This window comes from Eptatretus burgeri, chromosome 17 (assembly GCF_056783735.1).
Source record: "Eptatretus burgeri isolate ZD-2024b chromosome 17, Ebu_testis_v1, whole genome shotgun sequence".
In the NCBI taxonomy this organism is placed as follows: Eukaryota; Metazoa; Chordata; class Myxini; order Myxiniformes; family Myxinidae; genus Eptatretus; species Eptatretus burgeri.
This window is the reverse complement of record NC_140977.1, coordinates 27036746-27062670: the sequence shown is the minus strand read 5'-3', so window position 1 is coordinate 27062670 and position 25925 is coordinate 27036746. Positions and strand designations below refer to the sequence as shown.

At 45.8% G+C, this 25925-nt stretch overlaps 3 protein-coding genes and 1 long non-coding RNA gene across 11 annotated transcripts in view; 3 read left to right on the top strand and 1 right to left on the bottom strand.

Moving 5' to 3' along the window:
- Nucleotides 1-4018, top strand: part of LOC147009607 (uncharacterized) — a 100942-nt gene extending 96924 nt beyond the window's left edge. For 5 of the 6 annotated variants that reach the window (XM_085862427.1, XM_085862425.1, XM_085862426.1 and 2 more), the window contains one exon: nt 484-4018. In XM_085862427.1, coding sequence (XP_085718553.1) covers nt 484-1286 — 803 coding nt within the window. In that variant the 3' untranslated portion in view covers nt 1287-4018. The remainder of the gene's footprint in view (nt 1-483) is intronic. The other variant, XM_085862430.1, reaches the window with a different exon arrangement.
- Nucleotides 556-19720, bottom strand: LOC147009606 (uncharacterized). Its single transcript, XR_015052940.1, has 3 exons — nt 19595-19720; nt 1149-1232; nt 556-643 (listed from the first exon to the last, which is right to left on the bottom strand). It is a non-coding gene; the product is annotated as an uncharacterized LOC147009606 (long non-coding RNA).
- LOC147009604 (uncharacterized) overlaps nt 19676-25925 on the top strand; it is a 103663-nt gene continuing 97413 nt past the window's right edge. For 2 of the 3 annotated variants that reach the window (XM_085862434.1, XM_085862433.1), the window contains exon 1: nt 20100-20328. In XM_085862434.1, coding sequence (XP_085718560.1) covers nt 20226-20328 — 103 coding nt within the window. In that variant the 5' untranslated portion in view covers nt 20100-20225. Of the gene's footprint in view, nt 19803-20099; nt 20329-25925 lie in introns of those variants that run through there. The other variant, XM_085862435.1, reaches the window with a different exon arrangement.
- Nucleotides 20212-25925, top strand: part of LOC147009605 (uncharacterized) — a 37151-nt gene continuing 31437 nt past the window's right edge. Inside the window, exon 1 of the mRNA XM_085862453.1 lies at nt 20212-20346. The gene's annotated coding sequence lies outside the window, so the exon portion shown is untranslated. The remainder of the gene's footprint in view (nt 20347-25925) is intronic.

The window sequence follows — 25925 nt, the reverse complement described above, 5'->3', positions numbered from 1 at the left end:
AGTTGCATTGCATATGACGTTTGAGGGTTCATGGACTTGGAGTGGACTGTATGTTTGCACTGAACAGAGGGAAGTAAAAAAAAAAAATTAATGGAAAGAAAAAGTTATCTTATTTTTTTATCAATGACAGGAATTGGCCATTTTCTGGCCAGAATTGCTTATCGTTCCATCCACCTCTCGCAGCTGGGTATATCAAGCCTGTTCAAATAAGTATTACTTTCACAGAAGTTATCCTGCGTCAGAGTGGCGACCTGTCCAGGACTGTACTCTTTGGCTAAATGAAACTGCCTCGGCAGCCCGATGCTCCTCATGGCGTGAAAGGAATGGTCATCACTGAACTTGCTGTTTTGAAGCAAAATTTGAAGAATGATTTAAACTCTCATATTTATTCAACATGTATTATTCTTCCTGTTGCTTTGAGGTTGTTTATACATTCTTGTGAGAACATTGAGAAACCATGTCTTGTGTGAACGTTCTTCACAGGGATATCTGGGATCTTCAGGAGGTTTCCCTGTTCCAGGTGTAGTCGGAGCTTCACTTCTGAGTCTGTTTTGCAGCGACATGAGCAGCGTCACCGTGCAGTGTCCATTGATCCCAAATACAAATGTACTCATTGTCCTTATGGAACTGATGTTAAAACCTGCTACACACGTCACACACGGACACACACAGGGGAAAAACCTTACAAGTGCAGCGTGTGTGATAAATCATTCACTGCTGCGTCGACCTTCAAAACCCACATGAGGATACATACACTGGAAAAGCCATACACGTGCAGCATGTGCGATAAATCATTCATTCGAGCATCAAGCCTCAAAAGTCACACACAGACGCATACAGGGGAACGACCCTACAAATGCAGTGTGTGCAGTAAATCATTTGGTCAAGCGTCGTGCCTTAAAACCCACACCAGGATCCACACGGGGGAAAGACCTTACAAGTGTAGCATGTGTGATGAATCATTCATTTGGGCATCGACCCTTAAAACTCACATGAAGATCCACATTCAGGAAAAGCTGTTCAAGTGTAGTCAGTGTGATAAATCATTCACTCTTGCATCAAACCTCAAACGACACACACGATCGCACACTGGGGAAAAGCCATACAATTGTAGTGTGTGCAATAAGTCATTCATTTGGGCATCAAACCTTCAAAGGCACATGAGGATCCATACTTTGGAAAAGCCGTACACTTGTAGTGTGTGTGGTAAATCATTCATTTGGGCATCACAGCTGAAAAGACACACAAATATCCACATACTGGAAACACTGGGGCCCATACCATGACTCAATATATATATATATATATATATATATATATATATATATATATATATATATATATATATATATATATATATATATATATATATATATATATATATCAAACAAAGAACTTGTAAGAATAACAAACTGAGCATTCAAAATAACAATCTCCTTCAAAAGGAATTGACACTCAACAGACCATCATGCTATGGCAAAGCTGATGGAGGGGCACAGAAGGTAAGTGTGACCCCCCACCCCCACAAGATGAGCTGGCACCTTGGGCTTATCGATTGAGAGAATGTCATGAAGACAGAGACCAGGTTTAAACTTGGTGTTGGCTTAGTGGTTCGGGTGGTTGGCTTGGGATCTTAGGGTCCTGAGTTTGTGTGCCTTTCCGCTGAATTAACAACAAGTGGGGTTGACTCAGCCTGTCATCCTTCCGAGGTCGGCAAAATGAGTATCAGTGTACTGGTGTAGGGGCACAGCATCAGCATTCAAAGTTGTGCCCCAACAAAATGATAGCTATCCAGCAGCCAAGCTGCCATATGCAAGAAGAAGAAAACCAGTTATTTGAAAGGAAGAGTAGGGTCATGCAAGAGGGCATGACTTCTGATCATTTCTCTAGACTGGAGACCCAGCAGCAGTACTGGAGTATGGCAGGGGAAGTGTTGCCAACCCAATCCTAGAGGGAAAGCATGTTTATATGGGTAACTCCAACTACACTTCAGCACAAACGTAATGAGACAGATATGACAAAAGTACGGGAAGTTGTTGAAAGTTGGAAGCGAGACTGGTAAAGGTAGATGGAGAGCAGAGATGAGGAAAATGATGGAGGCTGAAAAGCAGTGAAAATTGGAGGAGTTTTCAAAAATATAGAGAAGTGATAAATCCCAGTTTGTGACCACCCCCCCTCCTTCCCCCCTGCCCCCTCCCATCCCCCAAAATAAAATTAACGAGCTTTTCCGTAGCACTGTACATTCAAGAGAAAATAACAGGCAGAACACTGCAAAATAAAGCACCCCCCCCACCCCTGGTCAAAAAAAAAAGTACACCACCACCATGGAGACATTGAAAAGGCAAAGAGAACAATTGAGGAAGGAAATGGGATGAAATTAACAACTTGGGAAGAGAAATCTCATCCCAAACTAAGAAAGAGTATCCATAAAATTATATAATCTCTCTGTAGATATTATCTATATCTATAATTACAGCAATGTGTGTGTGTGTGTGTGTGTGTGTGTGTGTGTGTGTGTGTGTGTGTGTGTGTGTGTGTGTGTGTGTGTGTGTGTGTGTGTGTGTGTCTGTGACCGCTGTTTCTGGACAACCACTTGTCCGATCTAATTGAAACTTGCCAGATATATTGCTGGGGACCTGAGGGTGTGCCTTTTCAAGGTTTGATATTAATCGGACAAGTGCTTCCCAAGTTATGGCCATTTATTTACCAAACCAATGACAAGACTCGTTGCGTAGGTGTGGCTGATGGGGAAGGGAAGCTCAGCCGCGTTCCCCATTACGGGTTACAACGTACGGGCTTCCAGATAATGATGACTTCGTGTATTCTAATAATTTCTCGATTTCTTATGCGCATTTATAGATAAACACAATGCCCCAAGTTATGATCGTTTTCATCTTAGACGGTGCATAAATTTCGGTAACATCAGAGTGCTGGTGTGCTCCGAACCAGGAAGTAATTTTTTTTTCTCTCTCTTCTCTTCTCTTTTTGTTTTTCCTTGCCACGACATTGCGAAAAGGTAAAATATGTTGGCGCTAATTGAATAATTGGGTATTAAAACTAAATTGCGAATAATCGTAACTGCGAATAATATGCGAACTTGCCACGCTCGTACGGCACGCGAGAGCAAAGAAACGGCCTGTGTGGTTGTTGTTTGTTGCTCGCAGTTTGAATATTTATTTATTAATTATTATTTTTTTTTTTTATGGGCACGTACTAGTATTACGAAAACTCTCATCATGTATGTATGTACATTCCCAAAATACAGCCAAAATGGTGCACAATAGTGCAAAAATTTTCGGCCCACCTTACCATTCTCCTGCGGTGTGCAGTATCAAGTTTCGTTCAAATCGGGCAATGAAAAAAAATATTAAAAAACAAGTCCCGATTCAGTCAAGTCCTCTTTGGGAGAATTTGATCAATGCAAACAACCTCAGCGGTATAGTTTGCTGGAGCTATCTTTTTTTTTTCTTGAAATGATTTTTTTCATCAACCGCTGTCACAATGGGAATCTAACGGGTTCACGTGTTGTCTAGTATATTACTAAAACTCTCATCTTGTATATATGTATCCAGTATATATGTATGTATGTTCCCGAAATACAGCCAAAACGGAACATGATAGCGCAAAAATTTTAGGGCCACCTTACTCACCATTCTCCTGCAGTGTGCAGTATAAAGTTTCGTTCAAATCGGGTAATGAAAAAAATATTTTAAAAATCAATCATTTATTCCCGATTCAGTCAAGTTTCGGTATGACGATCCATAACACTCAAAGACAAACCATGGACAATGTGTTGATATACCTCGATAAACCGGTTGGCAAAATGATGACTCCTGAGGTGAATGCTCAAATTTTCTTCAAGTTAAAGTTTGACCACCAATTAATATTAAAATTTTGTCTTTTTTTTTTCATCATCCGCTGTCACAACGGGAACCCAACGGGTTCGCAGGCGTCTAGTCAACTATAAAGACATGGATTGAATTGATGGTTAAAGCAAACCCAAACTAGAAATAACAAACTACAACGGAGCAAACAAAATAATAAAACAACAACACTTGTTCAAAAGTAGCCCAAGTACATTTTCTTGAGAACAAAAGTAAAATCGTCCAGAAAATAAATTAAAACTAGAAAAAGTCCAGAAAGGAATTTATGAGGAATGAAAAGAAAACTTCAAGAAGGGTGAATGGATTGAAAGCTTCAAAAGAAAAAAGGAAATGATTCAAATGAAAGTCAATGAAGGAGCAAAGGCAGTGGACAAATGGCACAGAGAAGGAAATGCCATCCTCATTATCAATATCTGAAAAATCAAAACTGCCTCAAAAGATATCGACCTATAATGTGCCTCCCAACAACATCCAAACTCTTTAACAGGAATCATCGCAGAACAGATGTATCACCACTTAGCAGAAGAAAAATGCCCTGAAGGAGAAAAAACGGATGCGGAAGAAACTGCAACAGAAAGGATGAACAATGTTAGTTTTGTCTACTGGCGAAGATGGGAGTTCAGGACCCCTTTCTTTTGTGTCTTCTTTTCTTTTTCCCCACCCAGCTGCCTTAATTTCAAGGATCTCAAAAGGAAAAATAATCATTGACCAATGTTGGTGAATATTTCCATTTCAACTGCTGTTTTATCTGAAATAAAGAAAATTATTTTTGACCCTTCAAAGTACGGTATACCTGCTCATCACATGAATACCTAATTTGACGTATTGATGATACATGTACAGTGGGTTGACAGGATGGCAGAGAGGTAGCACCCTCGCCTCTAAGTTGTATAGCCTGGGTTTGAACCTCGGGCCAGCTGTAAACGGTCATCCCAGTGTCTTGCAAGCACGGTGATTCATCATTGTGTGTGCCGTCACTTGGATGGATGTTAAACAGGACGTCCCATCTGCCAGCATTAGTTGGTGGAGGTTAAAGATCCCACAGTGTCATTTGCGAAGAGTCAGTGAGCAATCGCTGGCACGATGAACAAATTACAAAATCCTGCCATAACCTTAGTTGACGTCAAGTCTGGCCAGCCGTTTGGTGAAACACTTGGGCCAATAATTTCCCAAGGTAGCTTTCATGAAGAGGAAGTGAGTTATTGCCGGCACCCGCTGAACAAATTCTAAATTCCTTCTCAAAACCTACAGGTAGGAGTGGTCGGTAAGTGGTGCAGCCACTGACACTGACAGCCATACTCCCACCAACGAAGCAATTCTGAATGGATGAATCGCACTAAAATACGCAATTTGGTGTCTGTCTGACCACGATACATTCGGTCATTGTTGATCCAATCAACCAAACTTGTCAAGAGGACTAAGGGTCACACATTGGAGGTTGTAGCAACTTCATTTGCCCCCCTCCTCAAGGGATTTTCCACCTTGGGTGAAATCTGTGTTAAGGTGTATAGATAGTTTAAGGGGCATTTAGTGGGGCACCCCTACTGGATGTAAAAAATATTACAAACCACAAACACGTGATTACCTTCTTAAACAGTCGCTACTGCTGTTTTACACTAAACTGAAAGGGAGGAAACCTGACATTCTTGAGGCATTATATGCTTATTGCATCCCCACAGACTAACGGACCTGAGCCGAGATCTACTGTAATCTATATATACCAGAGAAGATAATAACATGACCCTTGCTGCTACCCCCCCCCTCCCTGAAGGAGTGGGTGTACTAGTATTAGGAAAGCAGGTTCTGAGTAGCTCGTCCAGCAGTCGTTCGGTATATTTTTTGCCTGTGATTGGATTAATCATTGGGCAGTGCAAGTCGAGAGAGGGAGTTGAAAATATGAGTCTTTAGTCTTTTGGGGAAATGTTAGGAAATGAGTCTTTCAAAGGAAGTCAATCGGGCAATATAGATAGAGGAGGATCATAAGTTCTGTGATAAATGTTTGTTGTCAGCATTATTGGTGATGGTGGAGGTAGAGGCAATTTTTTTTGCTTGGGGAAGTGTGCAGCATACCTCGGGGTTGTCATAGATGACGGGTTTGATGGAGTGATTCCTTGTAAATTGTTTTTTGGAAATGCACTTATTTTCACATCTTTTGTGGCCCGGTGGGTCGCAAGTGACTAAAGTAGATTTGCGAGCATTAAGCGTCGCCCTTTTCCTCCTTTTGTAGATTTGCGAGCATTAGGCCTCACCCTTTTCCTGCTTTTGTAGATTTGTGAGCATTAGGCCTCACCCTTTTACACCTTTTGTAGATTGGCGATCATTAGGTCGAGCCCTTTTCCTTCTTATTTATTTTTATCTTTGTGATTTGGTATTCGGACCTTTTTCACGACATTTATCCATTGGGAAGTAAACTTTATTTTGATACAGTCTCACATTTGGCAAGTGGAAATGAGAAACTTATGTGATATCCATTCATTGGTGACACTAACATGATATTTTATGATTTATGTAGATTCTGCATCCATGTCACCTTCAACCTTATCTCCACCTGTATCAGCCATGACCTCAAATTACCCCCGTTTTGGCTGAATTATTCAACAATTTGGTTTGCACAGATCGAGGCTCAATTCCTCACGAGAAAGATTCCCACCCAAGAGACATGTTTCCCCTACGCCATGGCTTAATTCCAACCTGAATATGCCCCAGAGATTAGTGACTTGCTCATCAAACCATCCAGCACCAACCAACCCCAATGATGTGATGAAAGTGGAACTGATATGCCTAACCTCTGTGTCTGAACAAAAGCTCCTCCATCACAACTCTTGATCTCTGAGGAAGTGGGTGACTGGAAACCATCTCAGTTATTTTGTAGGGTAATACAACAAGCTCTTTGGGGACAACACCTTGGAAGAGAAAATGTTCAAATAAATTTTCCTCCAACATCTGCCAAGCAGTGCCCAGCTCATCCTGGTGTTGACAGGTGATTCAGTGAATATTGAGAAACTTGCAGACATTGCTGACAAGATTGTTGAGGTCATCGCACCCATTTCCTCCATCATCAGGACAGCATCACAACATATGTTGAGAAGTTTCTCACTCTTGACCTTGGACTTCGATGATTTTTCACTGGATTTTTATTGTTGCAGAATTACCCACGCCCATCATCGAGGTAGATTGCCTGAGGAAGTTTGGTTTACTCGTGGATGCAAAACACCACAAGCTAATTGACTCTACTACAAGCAAGCTTAACTGTTAAAGGGATCACCTCCCATAATCTCTCCATGAGGCTGATATTTGTTAAGCCAGGGAATACAACCCGTTTTGATGCCCTCCTTCAAGAGTTCAAGGAAATACCGTGTCCTATTTGCACTGAAGCGACAGTAAAGCACTCAGTTTTTCATCATATTGAGACCCCTGGACCTCCAGTGGCTACTCATCCTCATCATCTTGCTCTTGATCACCTCAACATTGCAAAAGCAGAGTTCCACCACATACTTGAGCTTAAAATAGTTTGCTAATCCTGCAGAAATTGTTCTTACCCCTTGTATTTGGTACCGAAGAAGATACCGGGTAATAGTACAGTGGATAAGCGCAATAATTGTGCGTTTTATGAGAAAAGCATGAATTTTCTGACATAGTTAGTGAATACCATAAGGTTTATTTTCAGATGTGGAGGGAAGTCAGATTTGACCTCTGATGACCGTGAGAGGTCAAATCCAAAATGGCCGCCAGTCCACTGGGTTTAATGTTCAAACGCGTTAAAATTTGGAACTAAACAGTGTAAAAAAATATTTAAGGTGTCATTTCCAACTAAGTTTGGAATGGCCATTCGTTTGGTGATGCTTTTGAGATCACCAGGAACCAAGGAAATGCATTTCGGTCAAGGTTAAATTACATTAAAAACTTTTGGACATTCTTTTGGTAAAGACAATGGATTGGACCAATGCAATATAGCGAAACTTCGCTTGCATTTTGACACTGGGGATAATAATACAATAAAATTAACAGAATAGTCCCATGCTGCTCGTCTATTTAATACTTTATTAATAGCAATGATTATGATGGTAATGGTAGTGATCAAAATCTAACAACCTCCAGAACAGAAGCACAGTGCAGTGCACTTGAGCGCAGCTTTGGCACACTTGCACCGTCCAGTGCATCCTTTCTCACAGCGACAGCGGATCAATTCATGGCACGATTTTGATGCTTCGGGGAGAGTGGTCCAAAGCGGCTGCCACCCAGTTGTTTCCTTTGTCCAGCCCCAGTCAGTTGGCTCTGGCATCTCTGGATCCAGGACCAATGCCTGGTTCCAACAATTGGCCTGGTAGCAAGTGCGCTTGATGTGCTGTTTGAGTGTTGCCTGGGTTGGAGGAATGCTCTCTAGAGTTCTAGACTTTTGTCTGAAAAGCTGTTTCCTGGCATGATTCACTTCCGTGCTCTCACTGGTTTGGTCATAGATTAGCACCACAAATCGCTCTAGCAGTAACATTGATCATTCGCTGACCTCACTTGGCATGCATAGGAGTTCATTGAAAGCATCATTCACCTCTGGAAAAGACTTCCAAGTTTACCAGGCAGTCTTCTTTCCTCTGCCAGCGAATGCAGATACAGTGTCACACCCGGTGAAAGCGTGAAGGACTGGGAGAGTCAGACACTGTGTTGGATTCATTGTGGCAACCATTTCGTGAACAGCTATGTAATGAAAGCTTGACCCGACACCAAAGGCAACCCACAGCTCATTAGGAGCTTTCTTGCTGAATTAAGCTCCAGCCAGTACTACCACATCAGTATCAACGGTACATATGGTCACCTTCTTACACCCCTTTTGCACAGCATCTGCCACATGCAGAAGTAGATGAGTGTTGGCCTCCTGCGAACATGGGGCAAGGCAGGCCAAGTATGACTCAGCTGGAGAGCAAAGGACTCCACTTCCATCTGTTGCATACAGTTCCTTGCCCTCTGCAAGAGGAAGATGAACAACTACGCGTGACAGGAAAGCAAACAATTCGGTTTTGTTATCATCGCATCGAAGGAAGTCCTTCCAGTTCTTTGGCATCACAGTAGAAGGAGCCACTCTTTTCCTGGTGCCCTTTCCCCTCTTCTGTCTTGTTGAGGCTTTGAGGCTGGCGGGTAGGTATACATCCCAGACAAGGTCGATGCGGCTGCTTTCCTCAAGTTAAGCAGAGATGTATGGTATGGTGACTCGTGGCCATCTTGGATTTGACCTCTCACTGTCCCCTCAGAGGTAAAATCTGACTTCCCTCCTCATCCGAAAATAAACATTATGGTATGACTTAACTATACTAGAAATTTCATGCTTTTCTCATAAAATGCACAATTTGTTAAAATATGAGAGCTTATCCGCTGTACTATAACTGGAGACCATGTGGTGATGACTGAGCTCTTAACCTCTGCACCTTCCATGAATGCTGTTTCACACCTCATCTGTATGATTTCACTTCAACTTTACGTGGAAAGTGAGTGTTTGCAAAGCTTGATTTGGTGTGAGCATACCTTCAGATACCTGTTGAGATGGCTGACTTATCCAAGACTGCCGTCACCATGCCTTTCGACATATTTGAGTTTGTGCGTTTGCCTTTTGGACCATGAAATGCAGAACAAACGTTTCAGTGAATCATTGATGATGTGACTCAGGGTATCCTTTTCATTTATGCCTACAGAGAAGACCATGTCATTGCTCGTGCATCATAAGAAGAGCATGAAGACCTCTCCGACTTGTTATCTTGCTTTTCTGAGTATGGCGTCATCTAGCCAGCAAAGTACCAGTTTCAGTTTGGGGTTTCATTCCTGGGTCACATCATCCGTCTATGAGCATGGCTTCCACCCACTCCACAAGATATCTCAACCGTCCAAGATTTCCAAACACCCGACTCACTATGCAGGTTGAGATAATTTATTGGCCTGATCAATTTTAAAGGCGTTTCATCCCATGCTGTGCCGACATCATACAGTCTTTGACTGACTTCCTTCAGAACGATGAGAAGAAGAAGAAGAATCAGGCTATTGCCTTCGGTCAGAAAGATCTCGCTGCTTTTAATGAGGTGAAGTCTGTGTTAGCTCAAGCAACTCTTTTAGTTCATCTAAAAGCAGATGCACCAATTTGTCTACTAACAGATGTATCGACTGCAGCAACATGTCGATGGAGAGTGGCAATCAATCTCCTTTTCCATGCATCTGGAACCTGCTGAGACTCACCACAGCACCTTTGGATGTGAAGTATTAGCTTCTACTTTACCACCAAATACTTTTGGAATTTCCTGAAGGGACCTCATTACAGCATCCATACTGATCATAAGCCACTGACTTTTGACCTCCCGTTCAAACCTGATCGACACTCCCCCAGAGAAACACCAATTGGACTACATATTCTGGTTCACGACAGAGTTGAGGCACACAGTTGGCAAGAACTCAGCATCTGAGGCCCAATCAATGTGGAGTGTTAATGCCCTTGATGCATCCTCCCATCGACTTTTCAGCATTGCTCATGCACAGGAAGGAGACGTAGAAATGCAGCAGTTGCCAGACACTTCACTGCAACTTGGAAAGGTACCACTACATACTTCTAATGGCACCATCATCTGTGACACTTCTACAGGCAACCCACACCCCTACATCCCTGTTTGAAATATCAATGCTGTAAAGTACACAGTCACACAAGACAACCACTATGCACCTTTGCAGCACCAGATGTCAGGTTTGATAATGTACATGTTGACATGGTTGGCCCACATACTTCATCATGTGGTAATGCATATATGCTCACGTGCATCGACCGTATCACTTGTTGGCTGCAGGCTATACCAATCAGACACCTCCACTGAGTGTGTAGCCCGTACCTTCATTTCACATTTGCTAGCCATGTTCAGAGTACCATCAACTATTACCAAAGAGAGGGGTCACCAGTTCGAATCATCATTCTTCCACACACTCGTCAACCTTCTGGGAAGTAAGCGGACCACAACCCTTCATCTAATCGGCTAGTGGAGCGCTTTCACTGCCAGCTGAAAATTTCACTTGAAGTCCATGCCAATCTTAACTGGACTGAAGCTCTCCCTATCATCATGCTTGGTATCCAGACTGTGGTCAAGTCTGATTTTGGTTGCTATATCACTGAACTTGTGTTTGGAACTATCATCAGGTTGCCTGGACTATTTGTAGCACCAGTTTGCCTGGTCAGGCTGATTGCACCTTGGATCCAAGCAGTTATGAAAACGCATGAGGAACCTTCGACCTCAGCTTACCAGAGCCCAGCACAGGCAAATGCAACTTCGCCCTGACCTCTCCTTCTGGACTCGTGTTTTTGTACAACATGATGCTGTAAGGAAGCCACTTCAACCCTCTTACCATGGCCCATTTCAGGTCATTTGATGTGCTAACAAGTTTTTCACCATCAACTTCAATGGAAAACATGACTGTCAGCATGGATTGATTGATGCTAGCATTGAGAACATGATCTGATTTCGATCCAACTACACTCTAATGCGACATCGAACACAACTCCACCTGACATCATGTCATCTTCATTGTCAAAGCTTTCAGTATTAGTCACTCCACCAACCACAACTTCCACAAAATTTTCACGTAAACCACCTGAAGTGAAAAACATCAGATTTGGATGCCAGGTATGCTGGCCTGCCAGATTTTTTGCAAGTTTTTGTTGTATGATGAAATACGACATGGATAATGCCAGTTTTACAACTTCAGCAGTACAGTACCTTCATTCAATACTACATATTGTCGTTTCCACACCGATTCACACCAACACTGGATGGATGGACTGAAACTGGCTTTGAGGCACTGCGTTCAATCTTACTTTCCTTTCGCGTTCCCCAAGGTCCCCCAAACGAGCCAAAATAGATGGCAATCACACACAAAAAGCAGATGGTTGAAGCATGCCTTCTTACCTTTTCAAGGATTTTTAAAATTATTATTGAAAAGCACAGTGAAAAGGGTCGACAAGATGCTATAATAAACGAAACAAACAAGCGAGTCAAAAGACACAAAGAGAAGAATGGGGATATGCAAACTTATGTACAATCGATGAGAAATAAAAGCTCAAATCCTAACCCAAAAGGTGCCACAGATCACAATTGTACAACACAATGTAGCCTGTTTTAAGAAACCAGGTGCAAGACGTGAGCCAGTAACAATGGTGCCCAGACAAAGTAAAATGGCCACAAGCAGGGCCAGCGATGAGGAGGCCTTCAACCAGGCCATGTGATCCCCTTTGTCCTTTTTAGGCAGATCTCCTTTGTCCTCCTGATCTGCCTTCTGTCTTCTTCCTCCAGGCCCTCCAAAAAGACAGGGCAATCCCAGCTTGGGTCGATTCCAGAGGCTTCCTCCTCCAAGCAAGGTCTCCATCCTGCTTTGTTGCCTCGCCTTTCTCTCCTGAGCCTCTCCTGGTTGACTCTCCTGTGGACACTGTTCTCTCTTACACAAGCCTCTCTTGTCCCTCTCGTGGATTGAGTTATCTCTTACGTGACATTTCCTTTTTCCTCTCCTCGTGGATTCAGTTCTCTTCTTTCTCCTGGACAGAGTCTCCCTTTTGGGTGCTGCACACGGGGGCGGCCCCTATAAAAATAAATGTAATCTTTTCCTTCGGGCTTTACAGCCCAGTGCCCAAGCGTGGTTTTACCCAATGTGGTGATATTCCTTTTCGGTGTGCTGGCTCTGATGATTATGCTTAAACTTGGACGAAAAGAAAACTCACTCACACTTAAAATGCAATGGTGTGTTTTCAATGAAGTATGGGAGATGAAAAATCCTTTGTGTCATTTTTCCAGCTGTTAATGATGAAGAGGGAAGGATTCCTTGGTGTCGAGCCACCGTGGCTTTATGATGGTGTCGAAGGCAAAAAGGAGAGAGTGCTCGTTCGATGTCATTGTTGCTCAATGAAGCAAACGAAAATCCACTTCACTCAATGGTCTTGAAGGTGTCGAACAAAAGTCACGATTAAATATTGACGTGTTGAGTGACTCGTGAAAAAAAAAATTCTTACACGGGAAAGAGCACCTCGAGCTGCTCACGCCATGAGACGAGCTCCTCACCCCTTCTTATATCTGCAACTCCCATTGGCTCTCTGAAAGGACTCCAATGATTGGCTAATAATATTCACACGAGTTTCTTTCTTATCACGACCTGATTTCTGCTGTCAGCAAATGCAAAAAAAAAAAAAAAAAAATTGAGTCACAACACCCACCAAACATTGTTTTTCTTTACAGGTGCTTTTTCAACTCTTTGGCCTGGTTTCTGAAAGAGGAAAGGTGATTTATTATATGTATTTCTTGGCCGATCTTCATCGAGGGAGAATGACGTTATTTAGAACAACAGAAAGGGTGGTACGTGGAGGATGGAAGGACTCATGGCCTTGCGAGGAGCTCAATTGTAGTTCTCACCAAAATGGAGTTATACCCAGTGAAGTATCACTTTTCCTGGGACGTCTATTACATGACCAGGTTGTGGATTTTACGTTATCACTTAAAATTTTCACCAGACTTGTGCGTGCCAGAAATGTTCTTCTTTTACTCACGGACATTCCACGCTTTCCCTGAAGAGTTTGTCTCTGAGGCCTCAGATGTTTTTTAGTCACGGCCATTTCGTGAGTTATTTAGTTTTCTCAATACTCCACACCGTTTATTTGGTATCGTGATTCCTGAGTGGAGAGTGTTTTATTATGAACTTGAAGCCAAATTTTCACTCATGAACAATTACATCACACACGTTAAGGGGAAAGCGGGGTTAAGCAATCGATTCAGGTCTATACGTCCGTCCATCTTGTCAGTTTATGATTGAGAAAAAAAAACGTATTTAAATTGAATGTTATATATTTTGAACACAAATTGGAATAGAGAGACAAGTTTGTTGTTTAACAGTATTTTGGCTCTGAATTCATCCTGAAGAGAGGAGCAAGATAATATTTTTACAGTCTGCCTGCCTGGCAGTCAAATAAAATTAAAAAAAATTCCAAACAGGAAACTTACTCTTTTTGAGGATGTTACAAAGGACATAAACAACAGGCACAAACAACTAATGTAACGTGATAGGGTGATGCAATAGACTTTTCCTCAGTAAAACCCAGAATGCATTTATTTACATGCTTTAAAACCTCCTTTACCTTGTATTTAAATTGAATTTACCTGAGTTGGCACCCATGCCTCGCATCATTCCCATCTTGACGCCATGGAAACCAAGTCCTTCAACATTATAGGAATCTCCCACGATGAAGCCAAGTCTATGGGCCCAGCATTTCACCATCGCAGACAGGCCGGTGGTCTCTTTGTCTTCTGCTTGCTCCTTTCTGGTCTTTCACCCTCTGTTCTTTCCTTGCTTTGTCCCCCCCCCTCCCCCAAGTTTATGCAGGGTCCACATGGTCCACCATCAACCCCTTTCTGGTGAAACTACTTAAATTCAGGATCACTTCTCACCTTCACTCATTTATTCCTCTTTTTTTCCTGCCTATGGAACCATCATCTACATTATTCTCTTCAATCTTATTCATCCATCCAGGATATGAAATATCGTGACGACGAAATCGGAACACAATCGGTTGCTGGCGTGATTGGTAGAAACCCGTGATATTTGAGGGTTTACACTTTATTGCATAGTATGGCATGCAAGGGATTACAGTATCAGGATGAAGAAGAAGAAGAAGCCATAAATATGGCGGTGTTCGATGCCGATTGATGCTGCGTTCTCGAGTGATCAATAAAGTCTCCATCTCCTAAACTGTGCTGTAAAAGATTACTTGAGTAGTGCTAAACTTCAGTTGTTTTTTTTTTAAATCGCTTTACAATTTGGGGTTCAGCAATGGTTCGCGTATACATCACGTGTCTCCATTTTGTTGAGGGCGTACATCGAAAACCGTTCAATGGAGGAAATTGACACTTTACCACATGTTACATGACCATTTGATAAAAGCGCATGTCGAGTGCACATCGAAAACCGTTCGAAATGTGTATCATTGTCATCACTTCAGCATTTATTGCACTCGGATGGTGAAGAAGAAAACGATAGAAATGTGTATCAATGTAATTGCTTCAGCATTTATTGCGCTCAGCTGGTGAAGAAGAAGAAGACGATTTGAAGAAGAAGAAGACTATAGAAATGTGTATCATTGTAATCACTTCAGCATTTATTGTGCTCGCTGGTGAAGAAGAAGAAGACTGTAGTGTTCGGAGGGCAGCGGGACTCGGATAGTCGTGAGGATTGTCGAACTTTGTTTATTGCCCGTCCGGATGAACACTCCTACAGACTACACAACGCCTCAGGCGGCGCGAACACCTATATCCCTTGCAGGCACGTGACCACCCAAAACCACTCCTCCACAACGCTCCCCGCATTGCCCTGCCCTCGCAGGCCAGTACACCACACTCCTCCCTCCTAAAACTATGATTATAAAATGACCATCATAATAATAAGCATAATCGGCACAGAATACCATGACATAAAAGCAAAGAGGTACAAAAACGATAATAATCAAAAAGCATAGGCCACACCACACAGAAAACAACCAGAGCCAAAAATGGCATTAATCAGGCGGCCGTGCACCAAAACCCAGACGAGACGGCACAAAAGGAACCGTGCTTCATCTGCTACCCGCAACCCTAATGCTGTTGGTGTCATCCGGCCCATAACTCAGCCCTCTACCCCATCACACCATATAACGTGTCGATGTGAGCAAGTTGAATTTCAAAGCAATGGACAGGTGCTCGAAAACTGAGTTGCACGACGAACCCACAAAAATCCTGACCACGTTAAAGATATCAAGAAGCAAGTTGGGAAGCACAGCATCACTACGCAGCAGAAGTGCCCCTAGGCGGCTCATGCTTACACGCCCTCCGGCGAGCTTGCGATGACCTCCCGAGTGAACCTCCCCCGGCCCAATCAAATGCCCCCAGTCGACAAGGCGGCACAGCTCCCCCAGACAGAACCGAATCAGATAAACATTCTGAGCCTGGAAGCCCGGTGGCGCCCGCGCGGGCGACCTTGGCGAGAACAGAGGTTTGTGCTGCACGGCGCCAGGCCCGTCTGACCCTGGGCCATATCAGGGATGGGTGGTGACGCTGAACAGCACCGTCGGCTGGGCCCACCATCAATCCCATAACAAACCCACGCATCACAACCAGCCGAGATCTCAACGCACGTCCGAACGGCCTTGGCGAGAACAGAGGTTTGCGCCCCAGGGCGCCAGACACGTCTAACCTTGGCGAAACCAGGGGTGGGGGTAACGCTGAACAGTGAACCAGCCCCGGCTCTGAGCCGATCTATGAGTCCCACACCAAAACCGCGCATCCAACCCAACCGAGAAAACCATGCACGTCCGCACGGACGGTCAGTGCAGCCTGGAGACATATCAGTATTATACAACAACAAAAACATTGTCTCCTCCCATGCAACCATCCCCTCACGTACAGCGCGTCCTCCCAGCATAATCCCCACACATGACAGGGTAGCGAACCGTGGGCTGCCCTCGCAGCTGGAGATCGGCCAGACCTCTTTATTCACCACGATCACCCCCAAGCCCTTCACATCACATCGATCATATCGGACATCCCATCGATTGATCCCAGCCAAACACATTATGCTCACACGCGAACTGTCGGCATTTATTTTAATAAGGTTAAATTGCATCACTCGTGCAACGAAAATCAAATACACAACAATCAGCAACCCATGAATCACATCGCGTGTCCGTCTCTTGGTTATCGTCGCGACGTTGCGATGACTTGCTTGTCGTCGATGGTCGCGGTCCGCGAACTTCTTTAACGCGACCGGCTCGCTCCAATCCCCCACTGAAATCGCCTGAACGACACGGGTGCGCACGGTACAACGAGCGTAGCGGGAGCGCGAGAGCCCGTCACCACTGGCACGGCTCCCGTTGCTCCAGACCCGCATATCGTCGTTGCCGGAGGCCGTGAACGGCAGCCCACGTTGCATCGTCGCGGCTCCTGCCGCCAGAACCTCGCCCTCGGGTCTCGAAGGAGGCACAGGTGCACCTGGAGGTACGAACTGGAGGTCTAGCCTGAGGCGCGCCAACCAGTCCCGGCCCAAAAGGGTGGGCCCCTCCCCTCATACCACAAACACCGAGACTAGGGCGCTTTGACCCCGGTGGACCACCGAGACGTCTGTCACTGCAAGTGGTGCAATCGCTTCGCCGGTGTACGTGCACAGCGACAAGGTCGTCTTGACCAGGTGAACACCGCGAAGGCCACGAGCCGCCCGCTCACCCATGACCGACACTGCAGCCCCGGTGTCAACTTGAAACACGATAGGCTCGCCATTCACCTCGACCTCCACTGTCATTGGTCTTGTCACCTCCGGACCAATCGAAAACAGACTCAACATTGGTTGCATCTCCTGCTCCAGGCCGCTGGGATCGCTATGCCCTGGCTGCAGGCCGCTCCCCAGGTCGCTGGGGTTGTCCCGCACCTCGCCATCCAAGACCTTAACGGCGGCCCCCGCCATTCGACACACACGCTTCAGATGTCCCACCTTGTGACAATGCAAACACACGGTGTTCTTATACGGGCACACTCGCCGCAGGTGCGGACCACCACACCCCCAGCACCCCTGGGTGTCCATCTCACTCCCTGCGCGGCCACGCTGGAACGCGCGCCCCCGGCTCGCACCGACAGATGTGCGCGTGACCTGGGGCACCTGGGTCATCGCGTGGACCCCGGGGTCACCCGACATGCTCCAGTCGGAACTACCCATCACGTCCTGGCCGGCGATGGCGCGGACATCTGTGAGTGTCTGCTCGACAGCTGAAGCAGTCTCGACCGCTGAGTCGAATGTAACGTCGACATTTCGCATCCGCAGAATGGCCGACGCCATCTTCGCATCTTGCAGCCCAGAAATAAAGGGATCTCTGAGCCGAGCTGGACGCTCCTCCGCCGTAAACTTGCAAGCCACGGCCGAATGCTTCACCCGTGCCATGAAATCTGCAACGCGCTCCTCCGCACCCTTCGCGAGGTGATCGAACTGATATCGAGCTAGCTGCAATGACTTCTCTGGTGCCATGTGGGCTTTCATCTTCCCTACCACGTCTTGAAACGACAGCCCATCGTCACTGGGCTTATCCGGCGCTACTAAATCACTCAGTAGCCGATAATGTTCCGTTGATAGCGAGGCGAGCAAGATCGATTTGCGTTTGCTTTCATCGTCTACATCATTCGCGTGGAAATAGCAGCCCAATTGTTAAGAAAACAATTCGAAGTCGTCTCCGACGAAAACGGGCACGCGTCCGTGTGCCGTGCCCCGACCTTCCGCCATCCTCGAGCCGTCCTGTGACGGCGAGACGCCTGGCACCGAAGACTGTGCGTGCGGGCGCGCGAAACTCGTGATGCACTTCTCTGGGACCCTCGCCCGGTGCTGAACTCGAACCGCGCGAGTTGCGCTGAGTTTCTCGCTTCAGCGATGCAATCGCCCCGGCCAAAGACTCCAAGTCAATACCGACGTAACCCACGCACTTTGCACACGCCGATCCGAAACAGACTCGTCGCCAAACTGTAGTGTCCGGAGGGCAGCGGGACTCGGATAGTCGTGAGGATTGTCGAACTCTGTTTATTGCCCGTCCGGATGCACACTACTACAGACTACACAACGCCTCAGGCGGCGCGAACACCTATATCCCTTGCAGGCACGTGACCACCCAAAACCACTCCTCCACGCCTCCACAACGCTCCCCGCATTGCCCTGCCCCTGCAGGCCAGTACACCACAAAGACGATATGAAAAAGAAGAAGACGATAGAAATGTGCATCATTGTAATCACTTCAGCATTTATTGCGCTCGGATGGTGAAGAAGAAGAAGAAGACGATAGATATGTGTATCATTGTAATCGCTTCAGCATTTATTGCGCTCGGATGGTGAAGAAGAAGAAGATGATAGAAATGTGAATCATTGTAATCACTTCAGCATTTATTGCGCTCGGATGGTGAAGAAGAAGAAGACGATAGATATGTGTATCATTGCAATCGCTTCAGCATTTATTGCGCTCGGATGGTGAAGAAGAAGAAGATGATAGAAATGTGAATCATTGAAATCACTTCAGCATTTATTGCGCTCGGATGGTGAAGAAGAAGAAGACGATAGAAATGTGTATCATTGTTATCGCTTCAGCATTTATTGCGCTCACATGGTGAAGAAGAAGAAGACGATAGAAATGTGTATCATTGTTATCGCTTCAGCATTTATTGCGCTCACATGGTGAAGAAGAAGAAGACGATAGAAATGTGCATCATTGTAATCACTTCAGCATTTATTGCGCTCGGATGGTGAAGAAGAAGAAGACGATAGATATGTGTATCATTGCAATCGCTTCAGCATTTATTGCGCTCCGATGGTGAAGAAGAAGAAGATGATAGAAATGTGTATCATTGTAATCACTTCAGCATTTATTGCGCTCGGATGGTGAAGAAGAAGAAGACGATATAAATGTGTATCATTGTAATCACTTCAGCATTTATTGCGCTAGATTGGTGAAGAAGAAGAAGTCGTACAATGCACGGTGGTTTATCGATGTCCCGATTTATACTATATCGTATATGGCGATCTATTGTGGCGTCGTTATCAGCCTTGGTAGTTATGAAAACACTCGAACATGAATAAAAGCTACTTTGAGAAGGCTAATGCATTTACTCTACAGTTAAGTAGACTTTTCAAAGTACGTATAATTTATACACATTTACCTCAGAAGTGTAGATCGATGAAATTACAAATTTTCCGCCAGAAGAGTTCGCTCATCCCAAGTCCTTCTCAATACCGCGTGAGGGAAGTGTTCTCTGAATACCATCAAGTGAAAAATTGAAGTGTGCATCTTCATATAACACTGCATGCGCTATGGAATTCCATGAAGTCTCCCGTTCCAACCGTTCTTCAATCGACATATAATAATTGGTGAGTAGGAATTGTATAATTATCATGTTTGTAATTTATACAAAGGTTTTCCTGTTAAAGTTTGTCCGAGACAATATTTTTCATTCATTCCCACATCTGTACGTCCGACGATGTCACCTTTCTGACAGATTCCCAAATACGTTCAGTTTCATCAAAGGTTAAAACGATGTCTTTCCCAAATTTTGAGATTCCTGGTTATATTTGGACAGGTGTTTGATTCATTAACTTCATATTATCTCCTTTTTTTCTCTTAATAGCCTCTTTACTCTCTTTTTACACTTTAAATCTGTGTGTATTCTCACTCCGACAAAACCACAAGAAAATCCTCATCGAAGCACGTGCTGCGTGTGCCGAATCTGCCCGCGCGAAACCGCTCCCACGGTCGATCACACGCGGTTCAGAGTGTTGAGCACGTTCTCCACGATGAAGGGAGACGTGACCAACAACGATGACAAACCGATCAGGGGAAACACCGTCGTTCCGGGAGATGCTGCGGACCTCGGACCCAGCGTTGGTGAACATGAGGGTGAGGACTCGGTACACGGTACGTGCCGCTCGTGTCCGCTCCACCGTGAAGTTCCGGTTCCCGTGTGCGGTCCGTGCCCCATCGCAGGAACCAACAGTTCAGGTGGAGAGAGAAACCGCACGTCGGTGTGAAGGAAAACGGACAAACTCTTGGTGAACAAAATAAAGCAGAGAAATGTTTTTGATCCTTTTGACCGATTATTACGTCTGCATTATTGGGTGTGATGGTGAATTTGGATTTAAAATATAGACTAGCCGGGATGAGACGATGTTTCGCGGGCATTATTGAACAATGCCACGATAGGTACAATTGTGTTTGTGGAAGCTTTTGAGGAAGTCCTCCCGTAAAAACCTATCTCTTCCGTCAAAATTGACCAAATCAAATCGGATTTTTTTATATGTTGTACTTATGGACATTACGCACAGCTTCGAGGAAATGAAATTGCGAGAAAAAAAATCGAGAAAAATAAATGAATAAATGAAAAGTTCAAGTGGGCGTGGCTCCGCCCACAAGGGGCGTGACTCCGCCCACAGGGGGCGTGGGACGCCCCTCATACAAAACGACACAACTTGACCATGATATCTAGTTGTGTCCAAGTTTCATCAAGATCGCATCAAACGTCACGGAACTATGCTCTGGAGAGAGTCACAAACAAACAGACACACAGACACAACGAAAATAGTGGTCACTGCTGGCGCCCGCGAACCAAAAAGGAGGGAACAAAGGCACACAGTAAAGGCTGAGCCGGAACTGTTAATTGCGTAGACGAACCACGTGGTCATAGGTGTGTCCCGTGACGACAACAACAACAGCTCCGAACATCTTTTTCACTGTTGAAAAGCTAACAGTACCAATACGAGTAGTTGTTCCAAAAGCTCCACTTACTGAATAAACCACATGCAAATACACCAATTGCAACATGAACCACAGTACAGTATATTAACGAATTGGGCAACTCCAAATGAACAACAACACTCTGAAGAACTAACTCGGCAATACTAATATCAACAAACAGGATGAACTAATTCGGCAACTCAAACTCTCACACGAGAGTTTCATCTTGAGCAGCTGTTGTTGGATCACACAGAGCCAATACAAGCTCATGCTGTTGTCAGAGATGCAATGAAGTCACCCAACATAATCAGAGATGCGTTCATAGTCTCTTGATACAGGTGTTGTGGCTTTTTGTAAACTACTTCAGGCTGCAAGGCTGAGGATGGTGTCCGTGGCATGTTGGAGGTGATTAAAAACGGGTTGGTTGGCATCCAAAGCAGGGTTTAATTTCATTTATTAATTTTTACCTAACGTGGTGAAAACATAATTTGAGATGATGTCAGTGACACAAAATACACCAGAATACCGAGATTGTCATTTATTGATGAGATGGTCTTGCAGCTGTTCAGAACTCATCTCAAATGTTTACTGACCGTTACAGTGTAAGTGTAGACTCATCTCAACGATCGTGAAAGCACCAAACGAGCAGAGATCAATCAAACTGACATGGCCACGACCTGACGGACGAGTCACTTCATGTTACTGTGCTCGGCATTGTATTCATTATAGGCTTTCTTGGCCTTTCTGACGAGATCTCTTGGAGGATCAAACTTATGACCTGGGGTTTTGCAGGAGTTGGTTTTTCATGTGAGGAGAGCAGGTGACCTCATTTGACAAAAGCCCTCGGCAATTGATCTTGGTCTTGCGAACTTGTGAGAAGATACCTTTCTCTTCGGCATGACTGTGAGGCAGGACAAGTATGTGCTGAACTACTGTAAACAGAAAGCAAAATCGTGGCTCCCTGTCTTCCCTTGTCATCATCGATACACGCCTGCCATTGGCTTAACGTTCAAGATCTTAGGGTCTTGACTTTGAGCCCCTGTCATGCCATTTAAATACCAAGTGGGTTGACTCGACCTGTCATCCATCCAAGGTCGGCAAAACGAGTAACAGGGGCACTGCATCAGTGGTGCAATCGTGCTTCCAGAAGAATGATGCAGTCAGCAGGCACAGGCTGCATACGAAACAACATAAATGATATCTCGTATCTCATGCCACAAATTACCATTCCAAATTCAAACCGTTATAAACATTAATTAAATGGGATACTGCCCTGCAGTGAAACCTATCGCTCTGTAGGTGTTTGTTATGAGATGGTGTCATATATCCTAATTCATTATTTTTTATATTACGGTTTGAATTTGGTAATTTGTGGACACTTCGTATGAATGAAAACAATCCGAATCGAATAAAATCCTCCCATTTAAAATACAGTACTCGAAAGGACTGATAAATATCACCAAGAAGTGGAAGAGCGAATTGAGAATCTCAGATCGATTGATTGGTGGTAATGGCAATATGGTCGACATGATGGGAAGTGAAGTGATACTGCATGTGGAATCCTGGAGGACGTAGACATGGCCTTCGGTGAGGGAAAGCTCATGACATCACACAGCCAATAGACGAGACAGTGATACCTTGCATATCGCCGACAGGTCCATCAGTCTTTGTGTCAGTCCTTGCAAGTGGAACGGAAGTGAAATAGTGCGTTTTAAAAATTGTTCGTACTTTCCATCCAATACGGGTTTTGATTACTCAAAAACGGGTCTGCGGGTTTTCAGAAACAAAACAGAGCAAACCCGTAAAATCCGGGTCACTTGCCATCGATGGGATGGTTGTTCAGCTGGGTGTTGTGACTGAGCTATTGTTGTGGAGTGATTAACCACCTAGTCTTCCTCTGGGAATGGGGTGAGATGTGGAGGAGGTGCACAACTCTTCTGGAGGTGTTTGTGGTTGCAGCCGTAAACATATCCATATTGTGTTGAAACATGATATGAACAGCATGCATGGTGTGTCGCAGTGGTGTGTGTGTCTATATGTCTGTCTCTGTCTATATATTGTTGCGGATTCGCGCCCGCCGGCGTGTGAACGGCCACGTAACTCGAATCGCGGAACGTCGCCCACCGGACGGACAATCCCGTCGTGACCCTCTCGGACTAACGCCGGGAACTAGTCACGGGTGGGCCTTTCGGCCTCACCACGATCGTGCCAATCGGCCCCCCGCGTGGGATAGGGTTGCTCGCCAAATTCGACCTACCTAAGTACCCACACGGAGGGTAGACCGGGCGATCGCACCTCGCCGCAGGTCGACTTCGGACACGGGCCACTTTAAGCGACCCGTTCCGTACTATCGGGATAACCGAGCGGTGTTATCGTCAACCCCGACGGTTCGATTAATTATCGTGCGTTTTAGCCCACGACCAACCCTTTACGTGAAGTAAGATGGAGATTCAATAAAGGAAAAGACGAAGCGAAACGGGAAAAACAGTTCAACATAAAGCACATTTATTTCGCGATGGCACACGGATAGCACACATATACAATTATACACCAAAAGCAAATGTAAAAGTGGAAGAAACACAACAATAATGCACAAAAAGCAAATATAAAAGAAAAACACACTGCAGATCTACTACCGACTACCGAGCACACGGCAACACTTATACAGTTTTACTTCACAGACGGCGCCGCCAACACATATACTCAAAGCAAAAGAAAAGGACCACCCTCCACTATGAGGGGGCAGACGGGCCTGGGGCCGAGACCGCGTCGAGCCTACCCGTCTGGTGATGAGCCGCAAAATGGCGGTGGCGCCCCGACTCCGCGGGCCTCGCGGACAGTGTCTGGAATGGGGTGGGAACGGGGCCCCCTTCTCACACTATCTCAGCGCGGGGGGAAACAGGAGGGGGTTGTTGATGCTCGGGGGGATGAGGATATCTCGCTGGCTCGGGTCCCGCGACGAGCGTCTCCACCGCGACCTCGGTCGCGTTATCGGCCTCCCCTCTCCGCAGCTCCCCGACTCTGACACGAGCGCCCTCTCGACTGCCTTCGCCGCCGCCACCTCTCCAACTCTCCCACTCTCCACAGCTCCGTCCAACTGCTTTCTCCGACTCTTCTCTTCTCCACTCTCCTTGACTGACTCTTTCCAACTTCACTACTCTTGACTGACTCTTTCCAACTCAACTACTCGGCGAGCGAACGCGGCCCTTTATAGCCCCCGTGGCTTCGCTCCTTCACCTTCGACCCTTTACCTCCGACCCTTCACCTCTGGCTGGCTCCCCATTGGACAGAGGAAAAGTGGGCGTGAATGCTTTTTGATCCACGAATCTGCATATAGCGATTATACTCCGACGCACCTGGAGGCGGGGCCAAATCGCCCCACGCTCGCCGATAGGACGGAACAGAAGTGGGCGTGAATCGTTTTTGATCCGATTTCTTCGGAAAGGCTGGTGTTTTTGCACCCGCTGCTCGGTGCGCGCCCTGCACGAGTCCAGGATCGGCGCCCACAAGCGGCGCGGGAATGGCGGTGATGCGATGGTTGCGAGAGCGAGATGTGACGGCAAGGGTCGTGGCTGTTGTTGTGAAGCGGCGTTGCGGTTGATGGTTGTTGTGTGATGGCTGTTGAGACGTGGTTGGTGGTGGTTGTGGTGGTAGTAATAGCGGCTGGTCCAAAATAAAGATAGTAAAAGAAAAACGGCTATCTAGAGGGGTCGCAGCCCGAATGAATGACATTTATTCCCTCTAAACAACGGGTTTGGGCCTAACTACACATATACTTACAGAGATATCTCACCTAAGGGACCTCAATGGTGGTTTGCGAATTTCGTCAACCACAACACTACCCCCTCCCCTTTTTACAGACTCGTCCCGAGTCGTCAAATTTTCGTGTGCCATCATGTGTAGTTTTCCCCTAGTACATTTTACCTACGGATCCCTGAGTGCGACATTCATGGTATTCGTGTCCCCAAAATAAATAACCTGAGGGCTGAGTAACTACCTAAACAAACTCACTCACACGGACGACTTAAATAAAATTGCCGGCGCTAAGACAGACATGCCGGGGGCGCACTCATATTTACAGTACATCTTAACCTTAACTTACAAATTTTACACTAAACCATGGCCCAGGATCAATGAACTCTGCAAAAAGAAAGCAGTTAGCAGGGAGCCAGGCTGCTCACATGCAGTCTCTGGCTCAAACAATGCAGGTGACAGGGAACGTGGCCGGCTGCTCACACGCAGTCCAAGGCCTTCCCTTTTCAAACTGAACGCAGTGAAAAACAACGGTGCATGGGCCGCACAAACGCAGTCTCCGTGCCAGCTCAAGTGGCACACGCAATGAACACAACAAATGGATGGATGCAAACACGGTGCACGGGCCGCCACTGCAGGCCCGTGTTGTAGCTGCCAACAGGGCAGTTCTCGCAGCTTGCAAACTGTTGCTTTCTGATCCTGGCGCACATGGAAATGAACAGGGGGGGGGGCAAAGCAAAAATTGAACGGGGCTGGTGAACAGGGGCAGTGGGCATGGCATGGCAAAGGTGATCAGGCAAACACAGCCCGCTGCAGGCAAACACAGCCGGCAGACGAACAGGCCGGCACAGGCCTTGCAGAAAACAGCTGCAGACGATCCGGCCGGCACAGGCCTTGCAGCACAGCAGCTGCAGACAATCCGACCGGCACAGGCCTTGCAGCACAGCAGCTGCAGACGATCCAGCCGGCACAGGCCTTGCAGCAAAACAACAGCTGCCGATGAAGTGGGC